This window comes from Hippopotamus amphibius, chromosome 11, assembly GCF_030028045.1.
Source record: "Hippopotamus amphibius kiboko isolate mHipAmp2 chromosome 11, mHipAmp2.hap2, whole genome shotgun sequence".
Taxonomy (NCBI): Eukaryota; Metazoa; Chordata; class Mammalia; order Artiodactyla; family Hippopotamidae; genus Hippopotamus; species Hippopotamus amphibius.
The window spans coordinates 93,516,078-93,534,294 of NC_080196.1; the positions used below are offsets into that span (position 1 = coordinate 93,516,078).

Genomic DNA, 18,217 nt, shown 5'->3' on the forward strand with positions numbered 1-18,217 from the left:
TTTCTAATATCTCAACCGTTACAGAATTCTTCCCCACAGACTTTACATATGTCATTCCCACTTAAAAACAGACCAAACAAAAACTTTTCTTGGCCCCAACCTCTCTTTGTTTACTATCTCATCTCTAGTCTCTTTTCTTCTTGGAAAAGTCTACCCGTCTTCATCCTCTATGATTGGGTGCCTCTATCACTCTTCTGATTCTATTCTAGGAAATATGAATGATCTTCCAATTGTCAAATCTGGTACTCTAGTCACAGATTTCATCTTACAGACTTCCCAATGATATTTGACAACATTGACCATTTTTATTTTCATATGAAAATAACACCTTTTTTAACCTCTTCATTCTCCTTGAAATTCTACACAATTTTATCAAGGCAAAGCCAGGTTTGAGCACCAGTGAGGATCAGTAAATGATAGGGGCCACAGGGTAGCAGACAGAAGTTGATGTGGAAGTGTGGGTTGGATTTAATGGGTTTCATCATCCTGTTTTCGCACTGCTTCCTCTCTTGTCTTTTTATCATGTCAGGTCAATGTGTTACCTTAAAATTATTACAAAGACTTCTTTTTGGAAAATGTGCTCGGATGTCATGAGTTATCTTAAAACTAAAAGGAAATGAAATCAAATGGGAGAAATCTAGACAGATAAAAGAATAAACCAACAAATGTTTCTCTGGCTTTCTCATGCTTAGATTGTAGAAAGAGATGGAAAGTTACTACACAGGGTCCAGGTATCTGACTAGATCCAAAGGATCTGATCTTCTTTCCCATTTCCTACTTTCCAGGATAAACTTAGAATCAAGGAGCTACATGGGAAATGGTTGATCTATATTCTGATACTGGATCTAAGACTAAATACTCCAATGCCATTAGTTAAGTTTCTTATCTTCTAAGCGTTGTCTTATGATGCTAACATTCTATGATTCTATAAAAGTAGGTCTAAAGTAGTTCACAGGTTATAAAAGAGCTTTATAACCATAATGTGGTCCCATTTCGATTCTGTCAATGTACACATAAAATTCTCAACCCTGTACATGATGAAATTCAAATGCAATAATTTGTCATTTAACATTGAAGGAAAATATTTTATTTTTACATGACATAGTTTATTATCTGTTCCATGCCCTTATAGTAGGGTAGCCCATTTGTTTAAAAAAAAGATGACAGCTGGTAATTTGTTTATTTACAAATTGGGGTCCTGCCTTAATAAATAAATATTTGAGGCTTTCAAAAGCAGTCACAGTAATTTTCTACACATAGTCTTTTTTAAAGAAAATTACATAGAGACTGTTTTCAATTATAATTAACATTTATGAGAGATGTTATCCTCATCTCCTGAAAGTTCAGATTTTATTAAATGAAGATGGTGATCGAAGGCTTCTATTCAAGAGCCTGAGCTTGTTGGAAGTACTGTGACACTGAATCCTACGTTGCAAATGAAATACATGGCATGCCCTCTTGGTGTACAAACAACACACCAGCTATCAGCCATCGAGTCTGGTGGTACTACACAGGCTGGCCTTCATCTTTCCTTTGTCACACTCTTAAATTCTTTCTTATTCCGTGGATTCAGAATGCCCTCATGAACATGGCTTCTTGGTTTTACTGATGCCTTCTCAACCATTGTAACTACTGGTAGAGATTTGTTTTCAATCTTTCCTCCTTAGCCTCCCTCATGTCTTTTCTTTGAGCTGGAGGATATGTTGAAGTCTGGCCATTTATCTGCTGGCCCTAATTTATGACAAATCATGCCTCTGCTACCCTTCATGCATCTTAATATGAAGCTTTGGGGCACTTGGTTCCCAGGTGGTGAAATTATCCCGGGCATTGTGTCCACAGCTGTGTCTCTGGCAGCCTCTCTTAGGACCCCCTTAAGGAATTCTGCTATGCAAAGTGTGGCTGTAAGGTAAAGAGGCTGGTTTTCCTACACTGTATGTAAATACTTGTCTCATTACTTTCTAAGTACATTTATCCCTCTCTCAGGGATAGGAGTAGACAATTATCAATTGCTCACATGCAGATGACTATCCTAATATAAATGTTGATCCCTGAAAATGCCTGGTTTTCAGAATGGTTCATTAAAGTGACAGCAACCCCAAAATGGATTTCTGGGAAAAATGAAGGAAGAAGGCTAGAGTGGATAGAGAAGTGTTAGGAATTCTGATGCTTCTTAAATGTGGTCTTTGGGATTTTGTATTTGAAGGGAAGCTGACAGCGGTAGAAGGAAATGCTACTGTGTGTGTGAGACTGCTTGCTAATATCCTTTTTTCCATCACGAGATACAAGAGTCCATTTGATACACATAGTGGTAGTCTTCACACAGAAGGAGTGAGGTTTCTGTTAAATATTTCTCTCTTAAATAGATAAATGATCTGAAACAGAAAAAAAAAGGAGGGCCTGAATAAAGCACAGCGTTTCTCTCGAAACCCGGTAGAAAGGGCACTAGACTGGCGATCTGAAAACACAGATGTTGGTCTGACGTTTACCTTACTGGTGGTGCTCAGATCACTCAGCAGAGGGTCCTATTTAGACGTGGCCAGGCCTGTAAAAGGTACTCAGAAAACTTTCATTGAATAATGAGTTAATAATTGAATTGTTACACATCTGTCATAGGATTTGATGTCTAGGTTTCCAAGTTTAATCTTTCCTTTCGTACTAGACTAAAAGGACTTGATGTTCTAATGTATTATGGTAACAAAGAGCCTAGGGCAACTGAGTAACCTGTGGATAGCAAGGATGCCGCATGAGCTGACTGCTAAATCTTAGGATGCTGAAACATTGCAGAGACATCTTGATTAGGTCATGATGGAAATTCATTCTACACCCAGCACCTGATATACCTGTGTCACTCAGAAACGTGTGGGGATTATAAAGTGAGGTTGACATCTAAACAACCTTGATAAAACCCTAAAGTGGAAATAATATCCTCTAATATGTTTTTTAAAAGTCTGTGCAATTTTGAATTCTAGGAACAAAAGTCTGGGTCAGATAATCCAGTGTGTGCAGAGGCTTCCAGATCATGTCTACCAGTCCGTAGAAAACAGCCCTGGGTTCGGGAGTGTCCTCTAGTTTTCCTTATAAAAAGAGTTCCACATACCATAGTTTGAGAATTTTATTTATTATGAAAACCTATGGCCTGATGGTAATATTTTAGGATTTTGTGAAATATTTTGCAAGGGTAATTAGGTTTCTTTTATTCCTTGGTAGCTATTTGGGAATATTGTTTCCTTTGACATTGGAAGTTTCTGGAAGGCTATTTCTGAGTTCTTTGCATTTCTCTTCTCCTTCCTCTCTAATCTTTACTCCAAAGCAGAACATTTGTTACTGAGAACAATTCAAGATGCTGCCTGCTTCCTTCAAGCATTGCCCCCAGCTGCTTTGTGCTTTTGCAATTACATCTGTTTGTGTGTTTACTCACCTATTCTCCACCCACCACCAAGCCAGGTCCTGTGATACACACTGGGGAGGGAGAGAGAACAAGTGATCTGCATTGCCCTTAAGGGGCTCAGACTAATGCCTTACCCACAGTAAACAAATACAAAAATCTGGTGAGCAAAGTGCTATGAGAAGAGCAAGGTATCTTTAAGGACACACACCTTTCTGAGCTTGGGGTGCGGAGAGCTGATCAGGGAAGGTCTTAGGGACAGGTAACATCTGAGCTGAGATATAAAAGAAGGGGAGAGTTAAACAGGAGAGAAATGATGTGGTGGGAGGGAAGGGGAGACCTGGGAAGTGAAGGGCTCTCTGGGCTTGTACAAAGGCATGGAAGGGAAAAAACCACACCCTTCAGTGAACTGGATATGGGAGGGGTGGGAACTTTTACTGTGACTCAGGAGAGGAACAATAGCAACAGCAACAACAACACACACACACACACACGAAGAGAAAGAATGATGCTACAATACTTACTAACTTTCCCCATTTCTGACACTTAATTTTAAACTTAGTATCTATGTAATTCATGATTATTACAGCATATTTGCTTAATAGCCTTTGCTTGGATAGGGAGACAGGAGACCTACAATTTGGTGCTAACTTTGACAATTTCTTGTTGAGTAATTCTAAGTAAATACTAAGTTATTAGTTAGTAAATATTACTAAGTGATTATTAACTCTGTAATATCTGGGCCTGTTTTTCATCTTATCTCTCTAAGTTACTTTTAAATTGGCAAAAATCTTTCTCATACCTTTTTATGTGTAAAATATCAGTAGCTTCAAGATATTTGCAATACCCTAACCCTATCCTTGGTAGACATGATCACACCCAATAGCAGAGCCTGAAGTCTAAAGATGTCAAAGCTCATTTGCATAGACAACCAGCAGGGCAGTTGAAGATGTCAACAAAAAGATGCTACAGTGGGCTCCCACGAAATGTGTGTCTCAGCCATAAGGAGTCCCACCCAGGGCCACGGCCAGAGTTGCTGCATCTGAGTCTGTGTAGGTAGTTCAAATTTAGAAAGTTAAGAATTTGTTACCTGGCTCATATGAGACCCAATCAGCAATTTTCTAAAGACAAAAAAAGCTAAGAGGAAAGAAGATATAAGTGAGAAAGCAAATGTGATTTGGAGTTTCTAGAAAAAAATGGTATGTTGCAACAAAGTTACAACAAACCCACAAAGTAATCAAGCTCCCATTTAACCCAGAGGAAAAGGATCCTGGGTTAAATCCACCAAGAACTATGGCCTGGGAACCCTTTCTGGCAGAATTAAAACCTGCTTAGCTTGGTACCAAACACTACCCCCTTATCTACTGTTACTTATTATACTCTTAGGAATTAAAGTGCTGAAGAGGCACACAAATGTAAGATTCATTTTGTGTCCAGTCTGTTTCTGGCAATCTGCTCTGTCCTCTCTCTGTCCAACCCTACCTTCCATCATCAAAGCCCGCAAGATACTTTGTTGTTGTTAAACTTGGAGAAGGCACCTGGATTGCAAAATACCTATAATTTTACAGGTGAGAAAACTCATCCTCAGAGAATTTAGATAACTAGTCCAAAGTCACATGTTCCAGGACTACTAAAATATAGGAAATTACATAAACATTATTTAAAATCTGCTCAATTCCAAGGTCATGTTCTAATGTATCCTGTTCTTCATTGTCCAGAAAGACTGGTTGTCTAATTCCCAAATCACCCTCTGGTTAAAATGTTTTTAAAAAGTAATATTAGAAATTAGACTGGATTAGGAACACAGTGATGCCAAGAAGAGAAAACAAGGCCGTGTCACAGGAGTTCAACTCTGAATCTGGAGAGCACAGACAGGCCAAGAGGCCAATGCCAGTCAGTAGTGAGATCTTCCAGTACAGGAAGGAAACGGACTTGCCTGTCCCTTCACTGTGTGCCAGGGACAGTCACCTCCACTTTCTCCTGTTTAATTCAGTGGGGAGGATGGCCTGCTTTCTTTGAATCTCCCAACACCAGATGTTTCGTAAAATGTGTGCTATAGTAATTTTGAAATCTCATATCAATTAGTCAAATATGTTCCAAAGATTAATGCAACCATTAAGTAACTGGAAGAATCCTTAATAATTCTTATCCAGCACTATTTTTATTAAATGAATATTTTCAAAAGATCCAAATCCATTAGGAAAATGGGCAAATTATGTGAATTTGACTATTCACAGGAATGAAACTATATCAATGAGTAAATATAGAGAGAGAAGCCTTTTCAATTCAGTGAATAAACAAATTAATAAAAATTTTAATAGCAATGAAATAGAATTTTTTTTACTGTTAAAAATAACAGAATTAAAGAGGAATAATGCAATGGTGCCCTTGAGAATGTGATTAGACAGGCATCTCAGAAGCTGTTGGTAAGATTGTGCACTGACCAGGTTTCTGGAAGTCAATTTGTCAGTTTTATCAAGGGTCTTAAAAATGTTTGTTACCCTCTTTCTTGATCCAGTATTTCTCCTTGAAATCTATTTTAAGGAAATAATTAGAGATGTGGACAAAAATATATATATAAATGCTGATTGCAGCTGCAGTTTTAACAACAGTGAAAAATTGGAAATAGTCTATATTGCCATCTATATGGAAATAGCTGATTAAAATATAGTATAAACATAGGTCAGAACAGTATGCAGCTATTAAAGTATCTTCAAAGAATTGTATATAAAAATATATACCCTCCATGTAATGTTAAGGAGAGAAAATGTAAGATTAAAAACAGAATGTGCAGTGAGAACTCTGTGTGTGTGTGTGTGTGTGTGTGTGTGTGTGTGAGAGAGAGAGAGAGAGAGAGAGATTGAGAGGGATTTACAAAAACATGCACGGAATGTACGAAAATATTAATTGCAGTCCTCCTAGTAGATGATATTATGATTTTAATTTTCTCCTTTATACTTTACTGTATTTTTCAAATTTTCTACAATAACTAGTATTTCTTTTAGCATATGTAAAAGAGGGGTTACTTTGATTTAACTAACCCTTAGGTGTAACTGCATTGTATTCCCAGCTGTACCTTCCCTGTTCTACCCCTGACATACACATCTAGGGTAAAGGGAGGGATGAGAGGGTGTTGGTTGGGAATAAAGGCTTACAGAGGAGAGAAGCTGGTCTCCAGGAGACTTTATATGATTGGTTAGGAAATCATCTTTGATATCCAACAGAATAACTTTATTCTTCCAGTGAGCATAAAGCCAAAGACTTGATTGTGTGTCAGATAGAACACCATACTACCTAAAACAGACACTCCCAACCCCTGTGCCTGTCATTCTGTACTGTAACCTAATAATAACTTATATAACACAGCAGTTATGTTATAATCCTATTTATTTGTTGTTGGCTATTTCCCCTTTTTAGATTGTAAGGAATGTAAGGCCAAATGTCTTGTCTCTTTTTCAGATTCTTTTCGATTATACTTTATTACAAAATATTGAATATAGTTCCCTGTGCTATATAGTAAGTCCTTGTTGTTTATTGCTTTTATCTTCTATGAATGTTGATTGAGTGATAGATGAAATAAATAATTCACTACCAACCTGTCATAGGATTTGACCTCAGATTTAATCTTGATTCATTGAGGCTGTTGGTGTACACTCATTCTTTAAGTTGATTGCAGATATAGATGTTGGGGAAGGAATGGAATGGCTTGAAGAATCACAGAACCTTCAAGCTTTCTGCCTTTATTTAGGTGAGCATGAAGGTGCCACAGTCTCGCTTTGTCCTTCTGACCCAGAACACAGGTGGGGAAGAGATGCTATTTGGGGGCCTTTGTGGCAATGGCATAGCGTGTGTCCCACTCACTGCTCTTTTATTGATGCCTGGTTTGGGAAATTGCTGACTTTTCTATGTGTCTGACCAGTACAAGCATATTCTACATATTTAAATTTATTGTATGAGTAAGTCTTGCACACATCTAGGAGGATAATTAAAGCCACAAAATCAGATAAATACTTTCCCACCTACTTAAGTTAACAAATAGCCCTATTAGGTAACATGATAAGGATACTGTTATATATGTGTAATATCATTTTATTTTTATCTTATTGTTCTGTCATTAGCAACTGATTTTAAAATATGCACTGTGGTGTCAGCACTATATTAAATCATTTACATGCCCTGCATTACCTACTCAGCCTTTATCATAACCTGGGGAGGTATATGTTGTTATCCCATTTTACAGATGAGAAAAATGAGTCTATTTTAACCTGGGTGTGACTGATCTCAAAGAACATATTATTCTATCCACATTCCATGTGAGAATCCTGAAATACTAAGTATCCTAGGTATTCTACAAATACGTAGAGCTGGAACTAGGGCCAACAGTCCATGGAAAATGCTCAAGCCACCCAGAGAAGTTTGGTTTTCTAAAACATTCTGGCTGGCATTCTTAGTTTTGGTAAACCAGCCTTACATTGTTACCATTGCTGCCTTTCATCCATGTGTTATTTGATATCCTAATTGTTCTGCTTTCAACCTGTAGGCAAACAGCTTTGCAAAGGCAGAGGGGAGATCTGTGAAGACAGTTTGTTTGGAGGGCTCAGATGATGCTGAATCTGGCCTCTGTACCCCAGAACCAAACTGGCGACAGAGTTTTAGGTGAAGTAAAAATGTATAGCTTTATTGCTTTGCTAGGCAAAGGGGGCCACAACAGGCTCATGCCCTCAAAACTGTGTGTCGCAAACCAGGGGGGCCTGTGAGGAGTCTAGTAGTCCAGGGGTGGGGTTGCTGATAAGGATCACAGTGCGTGCAGGGCCCTCATTCCTTCAATCCAGAGATCATCTGGCGTCAGGTAGTGATGGACAAACTGTGACCTTCTCTCTGGAATGAATGCTTCATCAAGTAGTTAATATCTTCCATTTGTTGGGCGTTTTATTTATCTGCAGAAAAGTTCAAAGACATTGTTGTGTATATCCCTTGAAGGGGAACCAGGACCCTGCCCCAAGGCTGCACTATTGTTTTTGGACTGCTTCTCCCTTGTCTCAGTGTCCCCTTCCTTCCCTGATTAGCAACTGTTTGAACCTGCCCTTTGGAACTCAGGGAAGGGGACACAGAAAAGCTTTTGTGCCCCACAGGGTCCTGCTTGGTTTCAAGGGTTGCAGAGTTTATGAGGGCTCACAAAGGTGTCACTCCTGTGCCTTGTCACCCACTGAAATGTGTTTCCCTTGCTGTTCTTGAGTCTGCCTGACTCTCACTTCTTACACTTGTCCTCTGAGGGAAGCAGAGCTCACTCCATTCCATCTTTTTGACTTTTGAATTAATTTTCCTAATTGGTAGAGAGAGGCCATTTGGGACATAAAGCCACATTAGTGCCTAGCTGGGACATTTCTGAAAGCTCTGTCAGTGGAGAGCGCTGAGGGACTTAGGGAAGTGGATGCCCCATTCTTTCAGCTTCTCTGGCTCAAGTCATTCCTTGCACACTTTGTCTTTAATTGTTCATATTCAGATTGCATTACAAACTAGGCCAGGGAAGAAAGAACAGTGTTAACTTCCGCTTCCATGGGCTCACAATGCTGGTCACACCAAACAGACTGAGGGCTCGTACCAAAGAGTCACGGAGTTCCATAAAACCATGGAAACCAGTGGCCTGTTCAAAACTGAACTTTTAGTTCTATAAGGAAGAAAGAACAGAAGAGAGAGAACAAAAAACCTAGCAAGAGGGTCAAAGCTTCAAGACACCACTTTGATCACCTGGGCACCCCTCAGGATCTCGCGTGCTTAATGGCCTGTTAAAATTTTGAAGCAGAGTTTGCAGCATGAAGAAGACATGAAATGCTCCCTAGGGCAGCCCCCCCCCCCCCCCCCCCCGCACTTGATGGCTCTTTTAGTTTCAGCTTCCTGCAGGGAAGTGTTTAATTGCCTCTTTGATTGAGATGATCATTTTTATTGTGTTCAGCCCAGAGCTGGGGAGAGGTGGCCCCTCCTTGGGCAAGTTTTGCATTGCAGGTTATTTGTCATCGCTTAGCCATTATCAATGGTGCCATTGCTGTCATCATCATCATTATCAGAATGAAAGTATTAAGCCTGTAATTACACATGGCAGTGGGCTAAGTGCAATACAAGGAGGCACTTGGTTCTTACTGGCCAGCTGTGCATAATCAAAACATATGCTATGCTTGGGGCAGACCAGTGTTACAGGTTCATGCAAAAAGGAAGATGAAAACAGAGGGAGTGAGCAGGTGTTATGAGGATTTAACTGACTGATCTCTGTTTTAAGACCACAAACTATCATCTGGGCACTTTTAGTCTCTTTAAGGACTACCTCTAAACCTCTGCTGTGTTCCTGCGACAGTCCTAAGTACTTTGTACGGGTCATATATGATCCTTGTAACGGACTTACATGATAATTCCCACCCCACTTACCAGATGACAATACTGAGGACACACTTCTAGAAAGGGGCAGAGCAAAGCTGCTGAGCCAATCTATCTGACCTCAGGGTCCACAGGAAGGTGGCATTGAAACCCTTTAGGAAGCATGGCAATGTTTCCTAGAAAATACACCTTTGGGACAAATTTTGGAAAGTTTTTTCATTTTTGGCTGTGCCACACAGCATGCCAGATCCTAATTTCCTGACCAGGGATGGAACCAGCACCCCCTGCATGGGAAGCTCAGAGTCTTAACAACTGGACTGCCAGGGAAGTCCCTTGGACAGACTTTGATTGCATTGCATTATTCTTTGAAAATTTTCTTGAGCATCATGTTTATAATGACATAAAACTCAGCTGAACATACAAAGCAAGAAAGAGAGTGAAAGAATGAGTGCAGTTGATTATAGGTAGTAAATTTTTGGAATTAACTCTGTAACATTTTTTGAAATATTACAATTTTTTTTTTAAGGTTTAGAAATGGAAGAGCATTGTGTACTGAACTGGGAGGGCTGTGCTGTATTGGGGAATGATGTTATCTGGAGGGTGAGTGAATGAGTTGAGACTGATAATTTGAATAAACATCTCATCCTTTTGAATCCTGATTATTTGCAGATACACTCATTTCTAATTCTAATACTGCATTACTCACTATTTATTACGTTCTGGTTATTCCATTAAAAAGATTCAGTGGTTACATGTTAATTAAGGATTCTTTCCAAGTTGATGCTATGTGTACTGGTAATTCCATTCCCTGTCCCATCCCCCTCCATTTTTCTCCATTCTCTTTCTCTCCCATGGTCGCTTTTCCGGAGAAGGGGTGTGGATTGGAGGGGAAAGTGTGGCAATGAATCCTTTCTTCCTTCATCTTCAATTTCCCTTTCCTAAGAATAAGAGTTATTTTTAGGATAAAATTATCTGATTTTTCACTTTTTTAGGGTATTTGAACATGTGAAAGAATGTTACAAAGTATCACCATTTTAGGAAATTCCTACTATCATGGGGTAATCCTGCATGGAGACTCGCTTTAGAGAACCCCTGAAAGTCCCTGCAGTTCTCTACCCCTAATTACGACAGCCCTCCTACACTTGAATAGCCTTAGACCAATATAATGGCTGTGCTTAGGTGTCTTCTGCATTAATTACAAAGTCTAAATGTGTGACCTTCTCTACTGATTTGTTCTTGAAAGAGCTGTTCTGGATTCGGAGGCGGCAAATACAGTAGAAGGAGCTCTAGCTCAGGAGTCAGGCGATCTGGGTTCTCCTTCCAGCCCTGGCACTAATGGGGCATGTGACCTGCAGCATGTAAGTTACCCATCGGTGTCTGTTTCCTCACCTGCAAGAAGAAAGGGGTGGCATAGATGTCTCAAAGTCCTTTCCTGCTCTGTGACTCTATGATCCCTGCTCAGGACGAGGGAGCAGATGCAGAACTGGGGTCTCCAGATGCTCTCAGTTCATTGTTTACTGATCCACCCCCCTGCAGGGGCCCTTACTAGGCTCTGGCTTGCCTGCCCCATGCCCACAGGCTGTGCCTGCCTGCTGCAGAGCACTGAGATCCCGTGGGGTCTCTTTTTTCCTTCCTCTTTTGCATATGAAACAAACAATCTGTCATGCTGGCAGTCAATTGCACCTATGAACCCCAGGCTTCCTTGCCACCTCCATTCTGAGGCTGTCCTCTCCCTCACCTGTCATGCTGTGATGGACAGTGAGGGACAGGGGGCTCTTCTGACCTCACTGGTGGACAGCAAGGAAGCCCTTGAAGACATAATGGGATACGACAGCGGCAGCTGCTCATTGAAACCTCTGTAGTCTCACGTGCGGCTTATGATTGAGGGTCAGAGTGTTGTACTTGGCAAGGCCCTTTGAGTGATAGATGGTGAGGATAAATAAGTACGATGCCCAATTAAGAACACCGTGTGATTACTCTTGTCCGTCCTGGCAACATGGCTGTCAGTAAAAAGCTGCACCTGCCAGAGGGATGAAGATAGGATTTTGTTTTGGGCTGTCGCGGAAGGAATATCACCATCTTCCCTATGATTCCATAATCCTTATAAAGACTCTGTCCCAGCTCCCTGTTGCCCTGCTTTACATGGGTATGTGATTTTACTTCCCTTCCATTTCCCTTGAGCATTCTGCTATTCAATCATAGGTGACCATTTTTCCATCTTGAAACTGTTCTTAACTTTGACGCTTTCTGATCGTTCTTTAAAGAAGGCTGTAAGGTTTCAAAACCAGTGCAGAGAATGGATTCACAGATAGGAATCTAAATGTGATAACAAGTGACCAAGAACCAGAGTATTATACTTCTGTCCCCTGCAGTGTGATCTGCCTGTTCATCTGTGTAAACAAACTCTAAGAAGTAGCCAACCACATAGATAAATCCTCTCCCTAGTGACAGCTGACCGCAAGGGGGCCACCAGAAACAGAAGTCAATGGAGCTTTTGCAAATTGGCCAAGAGTTGTCTGGGTTTTGTAAACAGGATGAGCTAGACTATTCTACAACCTTTGGTGCAGAGGGGAATGTGATATTTAGCAGAAGAAGACCCATAAAACTTAATAAAAATGTTTTATATGAGGTCATTATAACTGTATGTCATAGAACCTTTAAAACAGCATACATCATAAATCAGAAGCTCGGTTTTATAGGGTAGCTTTCCTTTAATCGACATTATTATGGCATTGGAGGCTCAGGTCACTCCTTACCTCTTTCTGGTTTAAATTAAGGTCCTTTCCACATTGTGTTTGGTCCAGAAAGGAAAGGTCCATCTACTCATGGGCTTCTGTAACCTCCAGTCCAGCGATCAGCCACAATGCTTCCTGAGGTGGCCACAGAGCCTAACATTCAAGTGCTCAGAAACCACAAGCAGTGAAACTTGGCCCATAGATTGCAGGTGGTGACCAAGGGAGTAATTTGAGAGGCTCAAAACTACATTTATGTGTAATGGACACCAATGTAATACATGTCTCCAGGGGCCTTTTAACCCATAAAACCACCCATTTCAGAGTTTCACTGGTGCAGATTTTCAGTGGATAAAGTACATAAAAGACATTTATTTACTGTCTTTTCAGGAACATGACATGATTTAAACAAATGCTAAATGGAAGATGCCATACACAAAACTACACTCTGTATAATTCCATTTATAACACATTCAAAACCAGGCAGAACTTTTAATGCCCCTGAATTATAAAACCTTGTAAAGTGGTTAAAATGATGTCTTTCATGTTACATATATTTTGCCACCAAAAAAAGACAAAAACCAGCACAACCTAATCTAATGAGCTGCAGGTCGTGAGTGTGGCTTCCGATGGAGGTACCAGTGACTGGAGGGGACCAGGAGGGGAGTTTGGGGAGGCTAGTGAGTTTCCGTTGCTCATCTGAGTGGGGGCTACACAGGTGGTTCACTTCATGAAGATCTGTTGAGCTGTAAGCTGTGATTGGCATACTTTCCAAATCAGTGTTTCACTCCAATAAAACATTTACCCAAAGAAAAATGCTCAATAAGTCTTCGTTGACTTGATTTAATTTGACTGGGGTATTGGTCACAAGTATGAAAATTGACTCTATTCTTCAGTTGCCGCAGGGATTTGGGCAGAGATAATTGAATCAAATTATGTCACTGAATAATATTTCTATTATTTCTTTCTTGCAAAAATTGAATTAGGTTTAAGGAAGCCAGGGCAAGATTTTGTCAGCATTTAAACCACAATGTTGCCACTCTTTGAAGCTGCTTCTTAGAAGCTATAGAGGCACATTGAAACTTCAACAATCAATTCAGTGTTAGTCTCACTGTCAGCTTTGGGTGACAGGGCACAAAGACTGTTTCCCTTAAAGGTTCTGCCTCTGTGCAGCATTGTGGGAGAGTGAGTTTCTTGTCGTCCAGCAGAGGCCAGGGAACTATCTGGAAAGGATGCTGTGCAGAGAGTACTGGTATCATGGAGAGTTTAAACAGAATGACTTCTAATGACCTCTTTAATTCCCAAGTCCTATTTCTCGAGTTCCTCTATGCATTTGTAAAATGATTACCAAATATGAATTCTTGTCTCTGTGTCAGTTTCTTGCTCAGTAATTTTGTAAAAGGAAGTCACAGAGGTTATAGAACAAAACCATTGCTCTTAGGACACTGTATTAGTTTTCTAACGCTGCCATAACAAATTATCATAAATTGGGAGACTTAAAACAACAAAATTTTATTCCTTCACGGTTGTAGAAGGCAGAAGTCCAAAGTCAAGATGTCAGCAGGCCCATGCTCCCTCTGAAACCTGCTGGAGAAACTTTCATTGCCACTGCCAACTTCTGGTGGTTCCCACAGTCCTGAGCATTCTTTGGCTTGTAGCTACATCACTCCAGTCTCTATTTTTGTCTTCACATAACTATTTTGTGTATGTGTGTGTGTGTCTCTCTGTATCCTCTCTGCTTTTTGTAAGGACACCAGTCATTGGATTTAGGGCCCACCCCAAATCCAGGATGATTTCATCTGGAGATCATTAATTACATTCTCAAAGACCTTGTTTCCAAATAAGATCACAGCCTGAGGTTCCAAAATGTTATAAAATTTTTGGGGGGGCGTGGCAGGGGTACTACTCAACCTTCTGTAGATACCTTCCCAAAAAGAAAAAGAAAAAAAAAATCAACCTTAAAAACATAGTAAGGCCTGCAATAGATAGAAAGATAGTGTGTAAGAGAATGTTTTGTGTTAGTTCTCAAGTATCCTAGGGGCTTAGAGAGGAACCTGATCCACTCATCCATTTGTGCAGCAAATTATTATTCACCCCTGAGATGTACCAGGCAGTCTACTAGAGCTGAGTGTAGAGAGGTGACTGTAAAGAAACAGAAGACATCCTCACGGTATTTCTGGTTCAGTGGAGGAGGTCAGTATCAGCCTATGCAAAACCAAATCTATTACTGCCAGGTGTTTTTTGTTTGTTTTGTTTTGTTGTTTGTTTTTTATCCCATAAAAGAGGGAAGACATTGATTCTTTATTCATTAAATATAATGCCTTAGCTCTTTTGTAGATAATCTTTATTATGTTGAGAAATTTACCTTCTGTTTTTAGTTTTCAGAAAATTCACTTTTTTGGTAGTGTCTTTTATGTAAAAAGGTTTTTAATTGTGATGAAGCCCATCTTCTCTGTGTTTTCTTCAGTTGTATGTGGCTTAGGTGCCATGTCCAAGAAACCATTGCTTCATCTAACATGGCAAAGATTTACTCTATGTTTTCTTATGAGAGACTATTTTAGTTTTAACTCTTACACTTAGTTGTTTTGTCTATCTTGAGGTAATTTTTGTGTGTGGTGTGAGGTAGGGATCTAACGTCAGTCTCTCATGTATGGATATCTAATTGTACCAGCAGCTTTGCTGAAAAAAATGTTCTTTCTCCATTGAATTATGCCAAGTATTTTTGTGTTTTTATTTTTGTTTTTTTTTTCACATCTTTATTGAAGTATAATTGCTTTATAATGTTGTGTTAGTTTCTGCTATACAACAAAATGAATCAGCTATATGTACACATATAATCCCATATCCCCTCCCTCTTGAGCCACCCTCCCTTTCCCACCCCTCTAGGCTTCAGAAAGCACTGAGTTGATCTCCCTGTGCTATGCTGCAGCTTCCCACTAGCTATCTATTATTATTGCCAATTGTTAAGGAAGTTATTATACCTCTTACCATGAGAGGGAATCATATTGGAGGAAGGGTCTCCTTTTCACTTGTGGGTCTGTCAGGAAATCTTTCTCTGAGGAAATGATATTTAAGCTGAAACAAAAAGATGAGTAGGAATTAGCCAGGTACAAATATGGGAAGATCATTCCAGGGAGATAGAGTGGTGAGTTCAGAGTGCAGAAAGGAAGCTGCTATGGCTGTGATAGGATGATCAGGGTGGAGGATGAAGAGGGGGTGTCAGGAGCCCAGTTATGCACCCATAGTGGTTCACATTCAGCATTCGGGGGTCCCTGCAGCAGGACTCCCCAGAAGGATTTAAGCAGAGGAATGTCAAGCTCTGAATTTTATTTTATGTGATCCCACTGGTTGACATGTGGAGAAGAGATAGGGACAGAAAAGTGACACCTGCAGGCTGAATATGATAAAGTGACGTAGGTGGCTAGAGCAGAGACCTTGCTATCCAGGAAACATTCCATTTATTCCTGCTGCTGGTAGGTGATGGGGAGGGTCCCCAATGGATTATTTCCTGGCCAAAAGGCAATCTTGACTGAACAGGCTTTTTTTTTTTTCTCAATAGAGATTCGTATAACTCCATCATCTAGATAGAATTGACTCTTAAAAAAGATGAAATGAAAATCATTTTCAAATGGATCTTATTTAAAATTAATGAAAGGGGATTTTAGCGTATACCTTTGCTCATTTGCTACTAAAACTTGGGAATTATATTCCAGTTTGCAATATAAGTCTGGAATTTGATTTATGCAGATGGGCATGCCCTGCCTTGACTCCCCTGCTAACTCATTAGGATCTAGAAGTGCTATCACACAGGACAGGAAGGCCTTCCTAAAAAAGTGTGAGTCTCTCAGACCTAGAAATAGTGGCCTGTGGTACCTCTGAACCAGTAGGGCACCCCATATCCTACCAGAAAGCTGCAGGGAAAAAGAAGAGAAAACTAAGATGAGATGAACTGTAAGGAAAGATGTCTCCCAACCATGAAAATGACATGACACTTTCACTTGTTACTGGAAACCATGTAGGTACAACTCTATTTGAGCCATGAACATGAACATGCCTGGGTCTCTCCCACAGGATTCTCTGACATACTGCTTCTTCCTGTTCCCTGTGTAATTGGCTGAGAGAAGATGAGCATCTGACTGTAGCAAATGAGTTCATTTTTCTGGCAGACAATCACCTTATAGAGGAAGCACATGGTCCTCATGGCAGAAGTCCTCTTATCTGAAGGATAACTAATGTTATATACACAGCTTCCATTCCAACCTGAGCTCCTCCAGCCCCCTGACAAAGATATTTAATCCTTACAGAGTATCTGGGCGCCAGAGGTGGGCTGGGACAGAGGTGGCCTTGGCAGAGGGCCCCGGCACCACTGGCCCATCTGCATAGTATTATCCACATGAGTAGGCTGCCTCCATCGAAATCAACAGGACCGTATGGCAATGTTCAGATCTGAAATTATTTCAAATGGGTTCCTATGTAGTGACAACTCTGTACTTGCAATCTTTGTGATTTCAATTTGGAAAGTCATTCAGGTGAATAATTTAATGTTGGGCTGTTCCTTCTGTTTTCCCAAACAGAAGCTCCCAAAATGCTAAAAATAACTTTATTATGAGCAAACTGACTGTGCTTAACAGGACAGTGGGGGGCTACAGTTGTGTTTGCTCCAAGCTCAAAGGATCAGGTCGGATTTGACTTTATCAGCTTGGCACTGGGTTTTATAAAAACAGGTCCTAGCTGTGGGAAGCCAACTTTTCACCTCATCTTGTCTTACCTGGAGAGAGAAAAGCTACGTGATCTGTGAGCAGACAGTTGGCCATTGACCTCAGGCGAGGTGGGAAGACTTTGACTTCGCTAAGGAGAAATAGCACCAACATTAGTCACAGTGATCCCTTCATTCATGCCTCTTGATCCCTGACTCTTCTACAAGTATGATGGTCTCAAATTACTTTTTAGAATTAGGTGAAATACATTTTGCATTCATTGCTTGTCAGTGTTGTGCACACACATGATTTAAAGAGCTCTAGAGTTCTGCAAAGCTTGTTATAAGAACATCACTCATTTGCCACTACACCTCAGCTCTTCTCCCCTTCCCAGAAGTAACCACATTGAATTCCTCCAGTTGATTTTTATGGAGCTTTTCTCCATATCGCTAAGTGAAATACACACATTACTCCTTTTTGAGCATTATCTACTGACTTCCTATAATAAATATAGAGCTGATTTTCTCTCATACCCTTCACCCATTCACCTCTACCCTGTGTGTGCCCTGTTCTCACTTCACACTCCCAATAAAGTTTTATCATACTTTTGTTTAGATCCATACTCAGTGTTTACAGTTTTGAAACAGATTACACTGTGCTTACTTTTGCATTCCGGTATAATTTTTCCCCCTGCAGTTAATCATTGTCTTTTGTATGGTTTTGGTGTTTTTCTTAGTTTTAATGTATTCATCTCTTCATTCTAAGCCTAAATCACCTCCCGATTATTCAGACATATCTGTGGATTGTCTCTTGCTGAGGAAATCTCTCCCATCGACTCATGACCTGCCCCAATCTGAAACGGTTGACTGCTACTCAGTGGGCACTGCTATGACCTAGGGTTTCCTTTCACCACCATTTTGAGAAGCCCCTCCTCTTCCCTTCTGTGTGCAGCACCAATTTCCCGAAGCTCATGTCTTCTTTATTCTCTCCTTTTGGTGGGTTATATCTCTCAGTAGCTTCCTGAGAAAGGATTC

The 18,217-nt window shown here is 40.3% G+C and overlaps 1 protein-coding gene across 1 annotated transcript in view; it reads left to right on the forward strand.

Annotated features, from left to right (window-relative positions):
• Positions 1-1,748: 1,748 nt before the first annotated feature.
• Positions 1,749-18,217, forward strand: part of DCC (DCC netrin 1 receptor) — a 798,936-nt gene continuing 782,467 nt past the window's right edge. The window contains exons 1-2 of the mRNA XM_057698213.1: positions 1,749-1,906; positions 2,382-2,551. Coding sequence (XP_057554196.1) covers positions 1,749-1,906; positions 2,382-2,551 — 328 coding nt within the window. The remainder of the gene's footprint in view (positions 1,907-2,381; positions 2,552-18,217) is intronic.